Genomic DNA, 15,163 nt, shown 5'->3' on the forward strand with positions numbered 1-15,163 from the left:
TTAAAAAGTGGTGGAACTGAGATTTGCACTGGTCAGTCCTCTGGCTCCATAACCAGTACCCTTTCCACTGTACTCTGTGGGGAGCAAATAATATGGTCATAGATCATATGGGGCCCACCAATTCTATGATCTACAGGAAACCTTCTCCAACTGCTCTTAATTCTAGTGCCTTCCCTTGGTTGATTACTTCCCATTTATCCTGTATATAGCTTGCTTTGTTTGTGTCGCCCCTATTAGATTTTAAGTTTCTTGAAGGCAAGGACTGTCTTTTGACTCTTTTTGTATTCTCAGGCTTAGCACAGTGCTTGGCACATAGCAGGTGATTAATAAATGTTTATTGATTGATGATGCAGATAGGTAATTAATCCTCATTTAACAGATGAGCAAGGCTGGGTGATTATCATTTTATCAGGTTGAAACCTTAACAAAATGTGCCACAACTACTGACTGCATGAATGAAAATACATAATACAGTAGAAAGCAAATTGGATTTGGAATGAGTTTGGAATGGGTTTGAGTCCCAGGTACACTTACTAGTTGGGTGACCAGTGGGTAAGTCACTTTACTTTTTTCAGGACAATAATGCTCATGTCGCGTACCTCACAGAATTACGATGGGTAAAGCAAGTATAATTGTGAGTTGTTTATTACAATTCATCTTCCTATATGGCTCCCATTTATTTTTCATCTCTTTATCCCCTTATCATTCAGTCTTCTCTTTATCTTTATTTTCATCTCTTTATCCCCTTGTCATTCAGTCTTCTAACCCTAGATTGGGTGGGGTGGTATTGATGCTCAGCCTGAAGAAATTCTTAGTTGTGCTCAACTTGAGTACCACTAGTCTGGCTTCTCACCTTAGTCATGGACTAAGAGGTTCAACCACTCCTCTCCCCCTAGAGAATTTCAGAGTGTCCAGATAGCCCTTTCCAGCTCCTGCAGTCTGACTCTGCTTCCCAACTGCCTCCCTTGCCTGCCAAGGCTAATGACGTCTAGAAAAATCAATCTGACTTGCCTCTTTATAGCTCTGCTCAGGGGCTGCAGCAGGAGTCAGACCTGGGGGAGGGGATCTGAAAGATGATGATTCTCTGTTCGGGGGTCTCAGAAAGGAAGGGATGACTGAGTAGGAAAATTCAGGACATTGAACAACACATATACAGGTCATTTCACAAATGATCACTGCATAAGGCTCTCTCTCCCCCAGCTTTCCTACAGCTCTGCCTGCTATTTGCATATCAGTGCCTCCCCCAGCCCAGAGAGCAGAAATAACATCAAAGAATCAGACGGTATAGTGGACCTTCAAGATAATCTGGTCCAAAGCCTTCATTTTATAAAGGAGGAAAGGAAAGCTCAGAAAAGGAGTAATGATTTGTCCAAGGTCACTCAGCTCAGAGCCATAGGTAGGTATTCTTACAGCTGGGGGCAAATTCAGCTACAGGGAAGAGGGTAGCTGGAATGGGCAGTCTGAGTTTTCTCAAGGAGATGGGGAGAGCAGTACCCCCAGGGAGTTCAGCCCTCATTCTGGGGAAGTTGGGGGATTAGGTGGTTCAGAGGGACTGGACGGGCCTGGGGACGGTTTCACCAGTATAATGGCTCGGACGGGTCGAGGACCATAAAACCAAGCTCGGAGGACTGTGGTTGCCAGAGAATGGCAGTTGCATTTGCAAGAGGACTCCGGTTGCACGGGAGTTGCGGTTGCTGTGGGGAGGAAGCAAGATCCTCGACCACCATGTTGATGCCCTTGAACAAAACCCCAATCGCTCTAGTTACGGCGCTAAGTGGCTGAATTGGGTTTGAAACCCAAGTCTTTTGACTTCAATTACTCTCTCTTAAGGAGGAAGAATCAGAAATTGAACAATCCTTTCCTCAGGACTTTATTCACACACACACACACACACAAGCGCCTAGGAGCTTAGGACGTTTTCTCTCCTGTGAACCCCCCCCCTCGCCCCCCACCTCTATCTTTGCCCTTCCAGATAAAAGTCTATGGTAGCGGAAAGGAGAACATCCCGACAGCTCATACTTTCTCTCCTTGCCCCAACCTCCTCCCATGAATGGGGTCTTGGAATGCACCTGCGAGGGGAAGGGCTGTTTGGTCTCTTTCAAGGACTACTCAGTTGGGAAGGGCCCTCACCCCCACCCCCACCCCCTCCCTCCAGCTTATATTGGGGAGGAGGGGCAATTGTCTGGGAAGGAAGAGGTCTTGCATCTTGATCTTTATGCCTTCCTCCTTTGGGATGGGGAGCTGTGTTTCCCTGCTCCCCTCCTCCACTCCTAGAGGGTGGAGCTGGGGTGGGGGGCGGGGATGTTGTTCTTCTGCAGCCAATTTTTAGCCAACACTGTCAAACTGGTTATCCAAGGGGACTAGGGTATCCAGAATTCAGTAATTATACGGGAAATGGGGGGATTGGGGAAAAGTCCAGGTTTCCTCTGGTGGGAACAGGCGGGAAGGGATGATTAGTTTATCTAGCAAATTAAGAAAGGGGGGGCTCGAATCCTTTCCCATCAACAGCCCAACCCCTTCCACCTTAAGAGAAGCCCCGCCTCCAGCTCTCTTCCAGACCCCCCCCCCCAACTCCAGCAACCCCGCAGAGTAGAGCTGCAGCGGGAGGGGCTGAGGCAGAGAGGAAAGAGAGAACAGGAGGCGAAGCTGAGGGGGTTTTCTCTAAAAATCTCGAAAGCCACCAGAGAGAGCTTCCTCAGCTCCTCTCCCTTCATCAATCTTCCTTTTCCTTCTCCAGATAGCATCAGTCCAAGAGATTCAATCACTTCTGTTCCTCTTTCGTCTCTGCTGAGCTCCCCCAGCCTTTCTCCAAAGCGCCCCCACACCACCACCACCACCGCCGCCACCACCGCCGCCACCACCGCCACCACCACCGGTCATCACCATGACGGAGACCAACAATGAATGCAGCATCAAGGTGCTCTGTCGATTCAGACCCCTGAACCAGTCGGAGATTCTGAGGGGTGATAAATTTATCCCCCTTTTTCAAGGGGACGACAGCGTCATTATTGGGGTGAGTGCCCACCAGATGAGGAGCATGGGGTGAAGGGATGGGCATCCCCATAGGATATGTCTCAGATGCCAGAGTTAATGCTTGTTTTGTTCTCCCACCCATCCAACTCCTCTCTCCATCTTCCTTCACTCTCTATTCCCCTTCTCCCTCCATCATCCTTCCATTCCTCCTCTTCTTTCTCCATCCCCCCCACTTCCGCAGCCCCTCCCTCCCCACTCAGTCCTTAGCTCAGGCCTTAGATGGGTGTGGCCTGGGTTAGGATCTGAACTCTTGGTTCCCTGCAGAGATAAAGCAGGTTCATTTAGTGTCTCCCCTTTAACCCATACCCCAATCCAATCAATGATTTAAAATTACCCTCCTCTGCAGTGTGCTAACCTGTTATACACTTATTCTTCCATTTTCTAATTCAGAGGACTTCATAATTCAGAAGATTCCATTCCTAATCTCATCCCTACTCCCCATTTTCACCTGCTGCCCTCCGGGATGTGAGTAGAGGGTAGAAGCTTTGTATCCCAACCACACCCTAGCTGAGACTCTTGATCTGCTAGGAAGAGGAGCCTGGGTCTCTTTTGTTGTGCTTAGTCTTTCTGCTCACCCCAGGGAGCCTAGGGTGTAGGACCAGAGGATACCATTCTTTGGCTCTGGGGGGGGACTTATAGACTAGAGGGCTATTTCCAGTTCTAAACAGTACTACTGGTCGCCTTAACTTGTCCCAATCATGGTTCTGGAGGTCACTGCTGTGTACCCTCCCACCCCATTTGGGTTGACAGAAAAAAAAAAAGCCCCTGAGGTAAAAAGGAAAAAAAAGTCAAACTATTTGCAACCCCTTAGGCCAGAACTTAGTAGGGAAAGGGATTCAGGATAAGGCTTATTTAAGGCCCAGGTCCCTTCATCTCCTCAAAAAATAGCCAGCATGTTCAGTATTCCTGCCTAACCACCTCTTTTCATAGTAACCAGTTTCATCACAACAGTCCCCACCCATGGAGGAGGAGATCAAGAGTGCACGTCATTCCCCTGCATCATGGCCTAGGCTTGATTCCTAGGCCCAGGCTCCAGTACGAACCTCTGGTAGTATCCTAAAGACTCCCCAAACCTTCATAATTCATGTCTGTAAACAACTAGAATAACAAGGACTATGTGGCTGTGGGGTCTAGGTAACCCCTGAAGTTGGAGCACAATGTAAAGGTGGTGGAGCCTGACAGCTGAAAAGTCTGAAGTGGGGGTTTGGGTGGGGGAAATATTAGAGTACAGATATATTTGGGGGAGAGGTGGAGCATAGATTGTCAGGATGGGCTAAAGACAGGGAGAGTGGAGTTTTAGATGAAAGAGGAATAGAGAGAGAGAGACACACACAGAGAGACAGAGAGAGACACACAGAGAGAGAGAGAGAGAGAGAGAGAGAGAGAGAGAGAGAGAGAGTGAGTCGTTCTTTCCTGCCTAGGTCCTCAAGGACAACCCACTCCACTCTGTCCTCCCCCCAACTGGAGCCCTAACTGTTGACTCAAAAAGATGGATGCTAATTTGCCTATCACTTTAATGTGTTTATTTTGTGCCATGAAGATAAAGTCTGCTTTTCTTTCCTCATTTCCCACCCTCTCCTCCCCTTCCTCCAATCTTTACTGAACCCATCCTAAAAAAAAAACAAAAACAAAATTAAATCCCTACTTAGCATCTGGAAATGCTTTTTTCTCTTTCAGCAGCCATTGGTATGGCAGGAAGAACACTAGATTTGGAGTCTAAGGAAATGGGTATAAATCCCAAGTCTGCCAATTATTACCTATATGACTCAAATTTAACAGGCTTCAATTTCTTCTTCTCTAAAATGGGGGGTTAAATGAGGTGATCTTCAAGTGGAATAACCACTTCCTCATAAGATTCCTGTGCAGTGGGATTTAACTTAGATGACCTCTGGGCTTCCCTCCTGTGACCTTTAGGGTCTGTTTAATTCCAGATCCTAGGATTCAATGAAACAGCGATCAACTATGGGCCTGAAGACATAGGGGAGAGTGAGGCTGTGGGAATATGAGTGGTTAGTGAGAGTGAGCACATTTGGTAGACTTCCTATGCTATAATCACTCTACCCTCAGTTGAGTTGTCGCAGATGGATTTTTCAGATAATGTTGAGCTAAACTTCTCTTTATTTCTTTCATAATACTTCTATGCTATGCTTCTATTTAATTAAAAGGTAAGGGATAGGTCATGTCTCTCTGCTTTCCCCAGTTAAGGGAGTAGATAATATATATTCAAGGAGGGGAAGAGACTGAGACCACCTCCATCTTTTCCCTCATTTCTGTAGCTCCAAATTTCCCATTTCTCTCTTTGTCTATCCTATTCTACAACGTTGGACAGAGGGGCCATTTTGTCTCAGAATCCTGGTAGTTGTATCTTCCTATTTTACGTCTATGTCTCTTTGCAATAAGGTCATGAGACCTGAGAAAAGAGGCATTTCTGGGGCTATTAGGTATTTTGAGGGTCATTCCTGGCTTTGCCAGTAGGGAAGAGGGAATCTCTGTCCTTCTCTTCTGGAAAAGGTTGAAAGATTAATGTAGAAATATGTTTAACATGATTGCAAATGTATGCCCTATATCAGATTTCTTGCCATCTTGGGAAGGGGAGAAGGAGAGAGGGAGGAAGAAAATTGTGGAATTAAAAATCTTATAAAAATGAATATTGAAAAAATATAAAAAGGAAAGGTTGAGAGGAGTGAATTAGGGGATGGAGCTGTTTTAAGATCTGCTGAAGTTTAAGGGAAGATCACAGAAGGTATGTTTGTAGGGAAAAGAGAAGGATAACCTCCCTTGTTCCTTACAATCTTCTCTCTTTGTAGATAGCATTACCTGGTCTCTGTAGATCTTTTGTTAAAAAAAAAGGCAACCTTGTTAGATGATTAAGTTTTGGGTTAGAGGCCAACACTGTAAACTCTCTCTTTCTGCCCTGGCCCCCATAACTCTTCTCATGGATCTGGGGGAAGGGTCATGGACAATATTCACAGCTTGTTTGATTTTAAAATGGTGTCTGAATTACTGTATGGTATACATTCACTCTCTGTCATTCATTGTTTCTCTGTGTGCATGGATCTCTCTGACAACTCTGGTGGAGAAAAGCCTGGTGTCTGGGGCGCCAGGCTGTCTAGGATGCATCTCTACCAGGATAGAGGTGGAGCAAACACAGAAGGAATGATAATTAGTCCCACATTCTAACCTCCCTCCACACATATGTTTCTTTACTCTGATGCCTACTAGCTGCTTCTTTCATAGCTCTAGAAACTATCCACCCCTCTTTCCAAGAGTCTGTGAGGTATTTAAGATTAGTTGAATGGAAAAAGGAAGGAACACCTCTGATAAATTTGGCTCGGGACTTGATTTTTGAGACTTGTTTGCAGGGTTACCAGAGATGAAAATGACGGTAGAAAACAACTTGAGGGCCAACCTGAATTACTTTAGCATTTTCAGGGTGGGCCTTACTATCCTTTTCAGTTTTGGGTAGCCAGAGAACCAAGATCCAATCAGAGAAAGGACAAGGAAGTGAAGACTCTGTGTCTCTGGCATTGCTGTGGTGACAATCCCTAAGAGCATCACCATGGAGACAAGGCTTGGTGTTCTCAGTTCAGACATTGCTAGGTGTCTTAGACTAAGGCTCCTGAAAGGGACTATCTCACCCCTTTATCTCCTATAACATGGAGACTCCATGGAGAATGGTGGAAAGGAGCTAAAAGAGATATATGACTTAGAAGGGGAATAAGGAGACTAGGCATAGAGAAAGAAAGATTTAGCTTGGGTGTAGACAGGCTATGGACAGGACACATCCCTAGGCTGGGATTTCTAGGATCTCAAAGTGAGAACTCTCCAGTGTTTTTCCATTCTTCATTTTTAGAGAGGTTAGAGATTGCTGTGGGTGGGAGAAGTAAAATATTGGATATTAGAGGCTTAAAAGGGGAAAATGTGTGTGGATTTCTGATTTAAAAAGCTTCTTGCCTTGCCTGATGTTTTAGCACCTATCCCCACTTCCCAGTTCAGTGAGGACAGAAGCTCACTAGAAGTGATTGCAATGTCTATAGCAGTAAGGGGCAAAAAGCAAAGGAGGCATCTCTTTTATGGGGTCAGAAGATAGTACAGGGACTGCACAATTCATTCTATAAATGTGATTTGACATCCTGAAGCCCACCATTCAACATTTCTGCCCTCAGTTCTACCTATTTGCTAAATACAAAATAATTTGTTGGGAGAAGACTGGGATTGAGGTTTGAAGCATTATTACTATTTAGTTAATTGGTTAGTCTCCCTGATGAAATTAGCCTGTCTGTATTCTACCCTGGGCAAAATTGTGATGAACTTCAATTCTGCCTGTAGACACCTGATTCTCTGGCCATTCCCCTCTTTGGTAGCACTTCCTCTTTACCCCCAGTGTCCCCTTGATCTCTCCCTCCAACCAAAACTTCCTTTAGGAAAGACTTTGATAAACTCATTCATGTTAAGTATAAGTAACTTTTTTTAAAGGCATCATTTCTCTAAAGAATATTTCAATTTTAATAAAAACCAAAGCTTTAAGTTCTGGCAGTGGAATTTCAAGCCTCAGCAGAATGGGGAGGTAAAGATTCTTTTTAGCCTTCTCCAAATTTATTTTACATAGCACTTTAAAACGTACAAAATACTCTCTGCATAGCAATCCTGTGAGACACATAGCATGAATACCACTAACCCCATTTTACAAGTGACAAAACTAAGGTTCCAATTACACGATTACTAAATATTAGAACTGGGATTTGAACCCAGGTCTCCTTACCCCCATTAGTGCCTTTTCTATTACACCTCACTGTTCTTAGTTAACCTAATACTTCTAGCCCGTAAATATCTTACTACCACAGGTCTAAGAATCCTTCCTGGAATTATCTTGTATCTTCTTTGGTTTTCCCCTTTACTCCAATCCAGGCAAAAGAAAAGGGGCTGGGAAATTGGGGAGGGGGTTGCTGAAGTAGCTTAATGTTTCAGGACTTGGAGAGCTCCCCCAGTTCCAATGCAGCTATAGCGCCCTCTGGAGCGCTCAGAGTCCTTTTCTACTAATGGGAGGGTGTCAGTCTGACCATTTAACCATCTTTGCTGAGACTCAGGAAGAGGAATTGTGAGGACAAGATTGGCTTAGGGATTTGTGTGTGTAATCTCCTCTGGCTGTATGCCTGGATTCATGAAACATGGACAGAGATTACAGTTGAGAGGAAGCTAGCATCACTGGCCAAAGAGCAGATGTGTTTTGGTTTATCTAGAGACATGAAGACAATGTTGGAGAAGGGTTGTATTCCAAAGGATTGAGGTGGAATTTCAATATTAATGAATTGTTTGTTCATCTCTTTTTTCATTTTCTCTCCCTGGGAGGTTGGGATACAGACTTAGGTGACCACATTCAAAGATTTAATCTTTTCCTATTTCTACCTCATCTCTCTTTTAGAATTCTTTTTGTCAGTTCTTTATCTCCATCCCTTCTTGCAAACAGACACAGTTCCATTGGTTTCCCCCCCACCACCGCTGGCTACTTTTGCATTTGCCTACTCTGCAACTCTCCCCAGACTGGACCTTAATTTGTGGAGGGATAAGGGCAAGGGTGGAATTTTGTCCCTTTTTGGGGATGTGGAAAAGGGGGCACCCATCCCTCATCATATCTGACACTATTGGAAAAGGGGGCACCCATCCCTCATCATATCTGACACTATCTCTCTCTACTCCAGGGAAAGCCATATGTATTTGACCGAGTATTCCCTCCAAACACGACACAGGAACAAGTTTATCATGCATGTGCCATGCAAATTGTCAAAGGTAATTGGTATATTTTGAATGAGGGGAAGGGACAGTTCCTACCTCTAAGTCCTTTCTTCTAAACCTTATTCTCTTGACCAACACCCCACTTTTCTTCCAGACGTTCTTGCTGGTTACAATGGCACTATTTTTGCTTATGGACAGACATCATCAGGAAAGACACACACTATGGAGGTGAGAATTCCAGCATCTTTGCAGGAGCAAAAAAAAGAGCCTGGAAGTTTTGAGGGGTAGCCCCTTAAAATAGATTTTTGTCTTTGTGGAAAAGGACAGAGACCCAGGTATATTGTGCAATGCCCTGATTGAGCAGTGGATTAAAAGGAATCTATGAACCTGCTGAGGATACTTTGGAAATAAAAAAATATTTTATTTCCAGCCTTACTAAATTTCCTCCTTGCCACATGCTCCAGTTTTCCTCTTTTTGTCCTAGAAAAGCAACAACAAATTCTATCCCTATTTCTTACCATGGTACTCCATTTTTTGGTCTCTTCATGAAACTCCCTATTTTCTTTCTACATCCCTTCTCCACTAATTGTTAGTGACACTATATCAGACCCTCAAGATCTGAGATAACAAACTACTGGTTGTAGAATAAGCCAGCCATTCTATTTACTTTCTGAATTTATATTTAATTTACATCACTTATGAGTCAATCTGTGTTACCTTTCTATGTATTATGAATTCATACAATATGATGCAATTTGGTGTAAATAATCTGTATGTAGGGGGTACTTTAATCCCTACATCCCCACTCTTCCCATGACTCAATCTGACTTTAAGATGTTCCTTTTCATCCAGGGGAAGTTGCATGACCCTCAGCTGATGGGAATAATTCCTCGAATTGCCCGTGACATCTTCAACCACATTTATTCCATGGATGAGAACCTTGAGTTCCACATCAAGGTGAGTATGGCAGAATAGTTGGATATCTTTGGCAAGTAGAAAGGATAGTGAGGTCAGATACATAATGAAACTAGAGAGAGATTCAGATTCTAAATTTATGTTTCTCTCCTCTGGTGAGCCTGAGCTCATTTGTCTTTCCAACAAGTTGTCTTCTCTAACTACCTCCCCTTCCAAACATATACACTATAATCTCCTTCTCCCAAATTCTCCTTATTATCTAAACAGGAAATTTAGCACAGCCAAGATCAAATCCCATTAAAATAATAACTCTCAGGGCAGCTAGGTGGCTCAGTGAATAGAGTACCAGCCCTGGAGTCAGGAGGACCTGAGTTCAAATCCCACCTCAGACACTTAACACTTACTAGCCTGTGACCTTGGGCAAGTCATTTAACCCAAATTGCCCTGCCTTCCCAACTCCAGAAAGCAAAAAAGAAAAAAGAAAATTACCTCTCTACTGCTAGACCTGTAGCTATAAGCTATAAGGGTGGTTGTCCCTTCTCTGTCTAATCCAGGGGTGGGAAAACGTTGGCGTTGAGGTCACATGTGGCCTTCTAGGTCCTCGGGTATGGCCTTTTGACTTGAGTCCAAGTTTTTCAGAACAAATTCTTTTATTAAGGAAATTTGTTCTGTGAAGTTGCCACTGGTCTTTTACCTGACCTCTAGAAATTCTCAATTACCTCCTACCTACTCAACACAAAACCCCCTGTAATTAAAAAAAGAACTTTATTAGCAATTGTGTGAGGAAATGTAAGCAAAATAGGCACACAATACAGATTGATTAAGCTATAAAATATAGATTAACAGTTAACATTTAGACTAAGCTATAAAATATAGATTAACTGTTAATTAAATTAACATCATGAGAATCTTATTCTAAAGTATCCTTATTCTAGCCATAAATATAAACAGATCTCTAGAATAACTAGACCAGCTGCCATGCTGCTTCCAGAGAAGGCTATATATGTACTATCTCTCTAAGTGCCTTCAGTCCACCTCCTGGTTGCTTTTCTCTTCAGAGTTAGTTTAGAGATCCCTCACCATTTGCAAAGCTGACCAGAGAGAAAACAGCCGGATCTAGTTAAAAACATTATATTTGTCCCAAGTTGCTGCAGCTCCATTTACTTCTCTAGGTTTGGAAAAATAGCTCTTGTCTTCCTAACCCTCCTCACCATGAAAAACATATTACCTCTGCCCCTCACTCCAGACTATGGCCTCACAAAACCTGACACAATCCTGGCAGCTGATCCCATGATGATCACATTTTCTCTTTGACTCATCGCTCCCAACTAGAGTTACTTGAGAAAAATCTAATATGAATAGCATGTGCCTATAGTGTAGGTTCACCCCAAAATGAGTAGAAGGGGCATTCAAGTACAAGGAAGCCCAAGGCCAATCAATATACCGCAACCTTTTTTTTTTCATTCCACAAAACATAGACACAAAGGATCCATAGAAGTGCATAAGTGGAATTAAGAAAAAACCACATAAGGCACTCAAACAGCCCATCGACTCCCTCTGCTGAACTTGATGTTCCTTACTGGGGCAACTCTTTGATGATCCCTAAGCAGAGTGATCACACAATTCCCCTTCTAGTCAGAGAAGGGAGATTTCTTGAGTAGCACCAGCTTTGGGGGTTATTTCATTCCCTTCTGGTGCAGAGAATCTTACAGTTCCTCACAAGACTTAAAGTGCTATTTTGTGATTTAGACTTCCCCTAAACATACTTTGGGGGACCACTTCCTATTGGACTTATGTTGTTTGGAGTAATATAAATAGAAGGAAATGGCAAGGTTTTAGATTTCATCCCCTCCCTACTCTCACTATCTTCTCAGAGTCCAAGAAAGAAAAATGAAGCTACTATTATGTCTTGATTTTATAGACCATAGGAGGGGGAATTCCTACAAGAATCCTCCAGAATCCATCCCCTTGTGTCTCAGTCAGCCAATTATTGGAATTCTGTATCTTCTCATGAAGGAACCCATAATCTTTGGGAAGGGGCCTGTCAGATGCCTCCAAACAAAATCCTACACCCTGAAATCTCATTAGGCTAATTGGGGAATTCATCAAATTGCTATGATATTCCCTTGATCACAATTAGAATTCATAAAGGTTAGAGTTAGAATGGGTCTTAGAGATCTTACATCATGATACACAAAGCAATAGCTATGTGATAATTCACTCTTCTAAAGTTCCAAAGTACTTTCTTTTACATTATCCCTATGAGGGTAGGCAAGGCAAGTATTATTACACTCATTTTATAAGTTAAGAAACTGAGGCTCAGAGAGATTCAGTGATTTGCCTAAACCACTTGCTGAAGTTGGATTTAAACATGTAAATCATTACTAGCAGTTCAGGATTCTTTTTACTGCACTGATCTGTCTCTCACACAAATAGTAAGAGAAGGGTCATTTAATCATAGGCCCTTTTCTTGTATTCCCATCTTTTCCTCTTTCCAGGTTTCTTACTTTGAGATTTATCTGGATAAAATTCGTGACCTGCTGGATGGTGAGTATTAGTCAATCTTTGGGAAATGACCAGAGGGAAGGTGGGAGGATGATGAGAAGAAATTTTCCCACTGCTATCCCATTTGAGCACAATTTGGGAAGAGATACAAAGTATAATTGCTTCCCCCTGTTCTATAACCTCCATGAGCCTCTCGGTCTTTCTAAGAATTAAAAGGCCATAGAAGACAACAATAAGAATTTATCTTAAAAATAAAGGACTACAGGTTTGGGGGAGGCACTAAGGAGGTCCAACCTAGAAAAATAGGGGGGAGGGGGTAAAGACACATATAATTCTTGGGCTAGAGTTCTAGGGGAGGGGCAAAGGAGTTAGATCTCCAGGGACACTTCATGACAGCTAGAAAGACATGGAAGTTTTCTTCCCTGTAAAGCACAAAAGAAAAATACTTCTGTGTGGGTTGGGGTTGGTAGGGAAATAGAAGCAGAGCAGGAAACTGGGACAACAGGTCTTATCCTTCTTCATCCCAATTCAGTGACCAAGACAAACCTGTCTGTGCATGAAGATAAGAACCGGGTGCCATTTGTCAAGGTGAGAGTGGGGCTGGAGAAAAAATGGTAATTTGGAGGTCAGTGTCTGAAGATTCAGAATACCAATGCCCCACGTATTAGAACGACAAATGTTATGTGTATATATGTTCATTGGTGAAGGGGGAGTGTTATACACTGAAAAGGTCAAATGTCTAGATGGGTCAGAATTTGAAGAGTTGTGTTACAATGGACTGAATGATATAAAACCTTGGAATTCAAAAGTTATATCGTCAACCTTCTAGCTAGTGTCTAGAAGTATTACAGTCAATGTATTTATGCCCATGTTCACCCTGTAGGGTTGCACCGAGCGTTTTGTGTCTAGCCCAGAAGAAATTTTGGATGTTATCGATGAAGGGAAATCCAACCGCCATGTGGCAGTCACTAGTGAGTAGGAAAACTAAGATGTGTGTGTGTGTGTGTGTGTGTGTGTGTTTGCTTCTGTCTCTGTGCCTCTCTCTGAGGTTAAAAAGCTAAGGAGCAGAAAGGAATCTAGGGCATCTTTGTCCTTCAGGAAAGGAGAATCCCTTGTCTGTGTGGGTCAGGGACACTGGCCCAGAGGGAAGGATGGCTAAAACCTTTCTCTGTCTAGAGGATATGGAGGTATAGGGGGCTATTTTGTTGGATGAGAAGTAGCCTAACATTTCTGACTATCACTGTACCTTTTTCTCCCTTCACTCCTTTCAGACATGAATGAGCACAGCTCCAGAAGTCACAGCATTTTCCTTATCAACATCAAGCAAGAAAATGTGGAGACTGAGCAAAAGCTCAGTGGGAAACTCTACCTAGTGGACCTTGCAGGAAGTGAGAAGGTTAGAGGGAGGGGCAAATTTGGGGGTGTGAAGTCTTTGAGAGGCAACCTTTCTTATCAAAGTCTTTGAAGATCTGGCTAAAGGAAAAAGCCCTCTCTATTCCTGCCCAACTGCCTCTTTTAGACCCAATCTCTGTCCCTCCCACCCCCAAAGAACTGAGAAACCCCACCTGGGGAGTGAAAGTTCAGCTTGTCATCACATATGCATCTTCTCCTCCCTGCACAGGTCAGCAAAACAGGGGCAGAGGGAGCGGTGTTGGATGAAGCAAAGAATATCAATAAGTCTTTGTCAGCACTGGGGAATGTGATCTCTGCTCTGGCTGAAGGCACAGTGAGTGTCCGTTCTGGTTCTCTCCTGCCTTTACCTCATCCCATGATCTCTTGATTTCCTCCACAAACCTCCCAATCTTCTCAGTTCTTCACTCTATAAATTTTCCAATCCCAATTCCTACCCTCTTGCCCTTCATAGCAGATTTCTTTTCCTCACTCAGTCTTACTTCTCCCCAGAAAAGCTATGTTCCATATCGTGACAGCAAAATGACTCGGATCCTTCAGGACTCTTTGGGAGGGAACTGCCGGACAACCATGTTTATCTGCTGCTCACCATCCAGTTACAATGATGCTGAGACCAAATCTACTCTCATGTTTGGACAGAGGTCTGTGGCAAGCCTATCCTTTCTCCTTCAGCAATTCCCTCAGGTTTCTCCTAGCTCAGTTCATTCTTCCCACCCTGTCTCTTTAATCCCCAGGCCTTCTAATTTTCTTCTTCCCCTTCCTTCTCCAAGGGCAAAGACCATAAAGAACACTGCTTCAGTGAATCTGGAACTGACTGCTGAGCAATGGAAGAAGAAATATGAGAAAGAGAAGGAGAAGACAAAGGCACAAAAAGAAACAATTGCCAAGCTGGAAGCTGAGCTGAGCCGGTGGAGAAATGGTTAGAACAGAATAGGACCCTGAGGGAAAGAGAGCCCCTTGGGGGGTGGTGGTGGTCAGAAAGGAACTTTCATTTGGGAGAGAGGAGGGAAGCACCTTGGAGCCAGAGCAGCCCTGTTTCAGAGAGTGACATGCAAGGTCCGGGAGGCTCTGTTCTTGGAGACGGAATACTAAGGGGAAACAGGGTGATCCCTAGGTGAGAGGGAGGGGTTTTTTTTTTGTAAGGAAAAGGGGTATTTCTCTCTGGGGCAAAAAATAGGTAAGTTTTTGACAGCAAAGAAAATATTGTGGCAGGAAGTTAAGGGGTCTAAGTGGGGGTATTTCTCTTTGGGAGGGAGTTCTCTGTAGATGTCCCTATCTTCTCTTTATAGAGTGGGTATCTCAGGCTCACTTGTCTATTCCCAACCCCTTTCCCTGTGCTGACTCTTTAGGGGAGAATGTGCCAGAGACAGAGCGTCTAGGTGGGGAGGAATCAACCCCTGGAGGGGAGATCTGTGAGGAGACACCTGTGAATGACAACTCATCCATTGTGGTTCGAATTGCACCTGAGGAAAGACAGAAATATGAAGAGGAGATAAGGCGTCTCTATAAGCAACTAGATGATAAGGTGACTAGGGAGGGAACTGGAAAGGTAGACATAAAGGGAAGA

General features: G+C 43.7%; 1 protein-coding gene across 2 annotated transcripts in view; it reads left to right on the forward strand.

Moving 5' to 3' along the window:
* The first annotated feature begins 2,580 nt into the window (after nt 1–2,580).
* The window catches only part of KIF5A (kinesin family member 5A), a 32,435-nt gene continuing 19,852 nt past the window's right edge, over nt 2,581–15,163 (forward strand). For both annotated transcript variants that reach the window (XM_069080191.1, XM_069080198.1), the window contains exons 1-12: nt 2,581–3,013; nt 8,733–8,820; nt 8,921–8,994; nt 9,619–9,723; nt 12,180–12,228; nt 12,719–12,774; nt 13,070–13,157; nt 13,458–13,582; nt 13,808–13,912; nt 14,089–14,237; nt 14,367–14,515; nt 14,946–15,121. In XM_069080191.1, coding sequence (XP_068936292.1) covers nt 2,885–3,013; nt 8,733–8,820; nt 8,921–8,994; nt 9,619–9,723; nt 12,180–12,228; nt 12,719–12,774; nt 13,070–13,157; nt 13,458–13,582; nt 13,808–13,912; nt 14,089–14,237; nt 14,367–14,515; nt 14,946–15,121 — 1,293 coding nt within the window. In that variant the 5' untranslated portion in view covers nt 2,581–2,884. The remainder of the gene's footprint in view (nt 3,014–8,732; nt 8,821–8,920; nt 8,995–9,618; nt 9,724–12,179; nt 12,229–12,718; nt 12,775–13,069; nt 13,158–13,457; nt 13,583–13,807; nt 13,913–14,088; nt 14,238–14,366; nt 14,516–14,945; nt 15,122–15,163) is intronic.

Source organism: Petaurus breviceps, unplaced genomic scaffold (genome assembly GCF_028583685.1).
Source record: "Petaurus breviceps papuanus isolate PSGF00001 unplaced genomic scaffold, PetGlider_PUasm1.0 154, whole genome shotgun sequence".
NCBI lineage: Eukaryota > Metazoa > Chordata > Mammalia > Diprotodontia > Petauridae > Petaurus > Petaurus breviceps.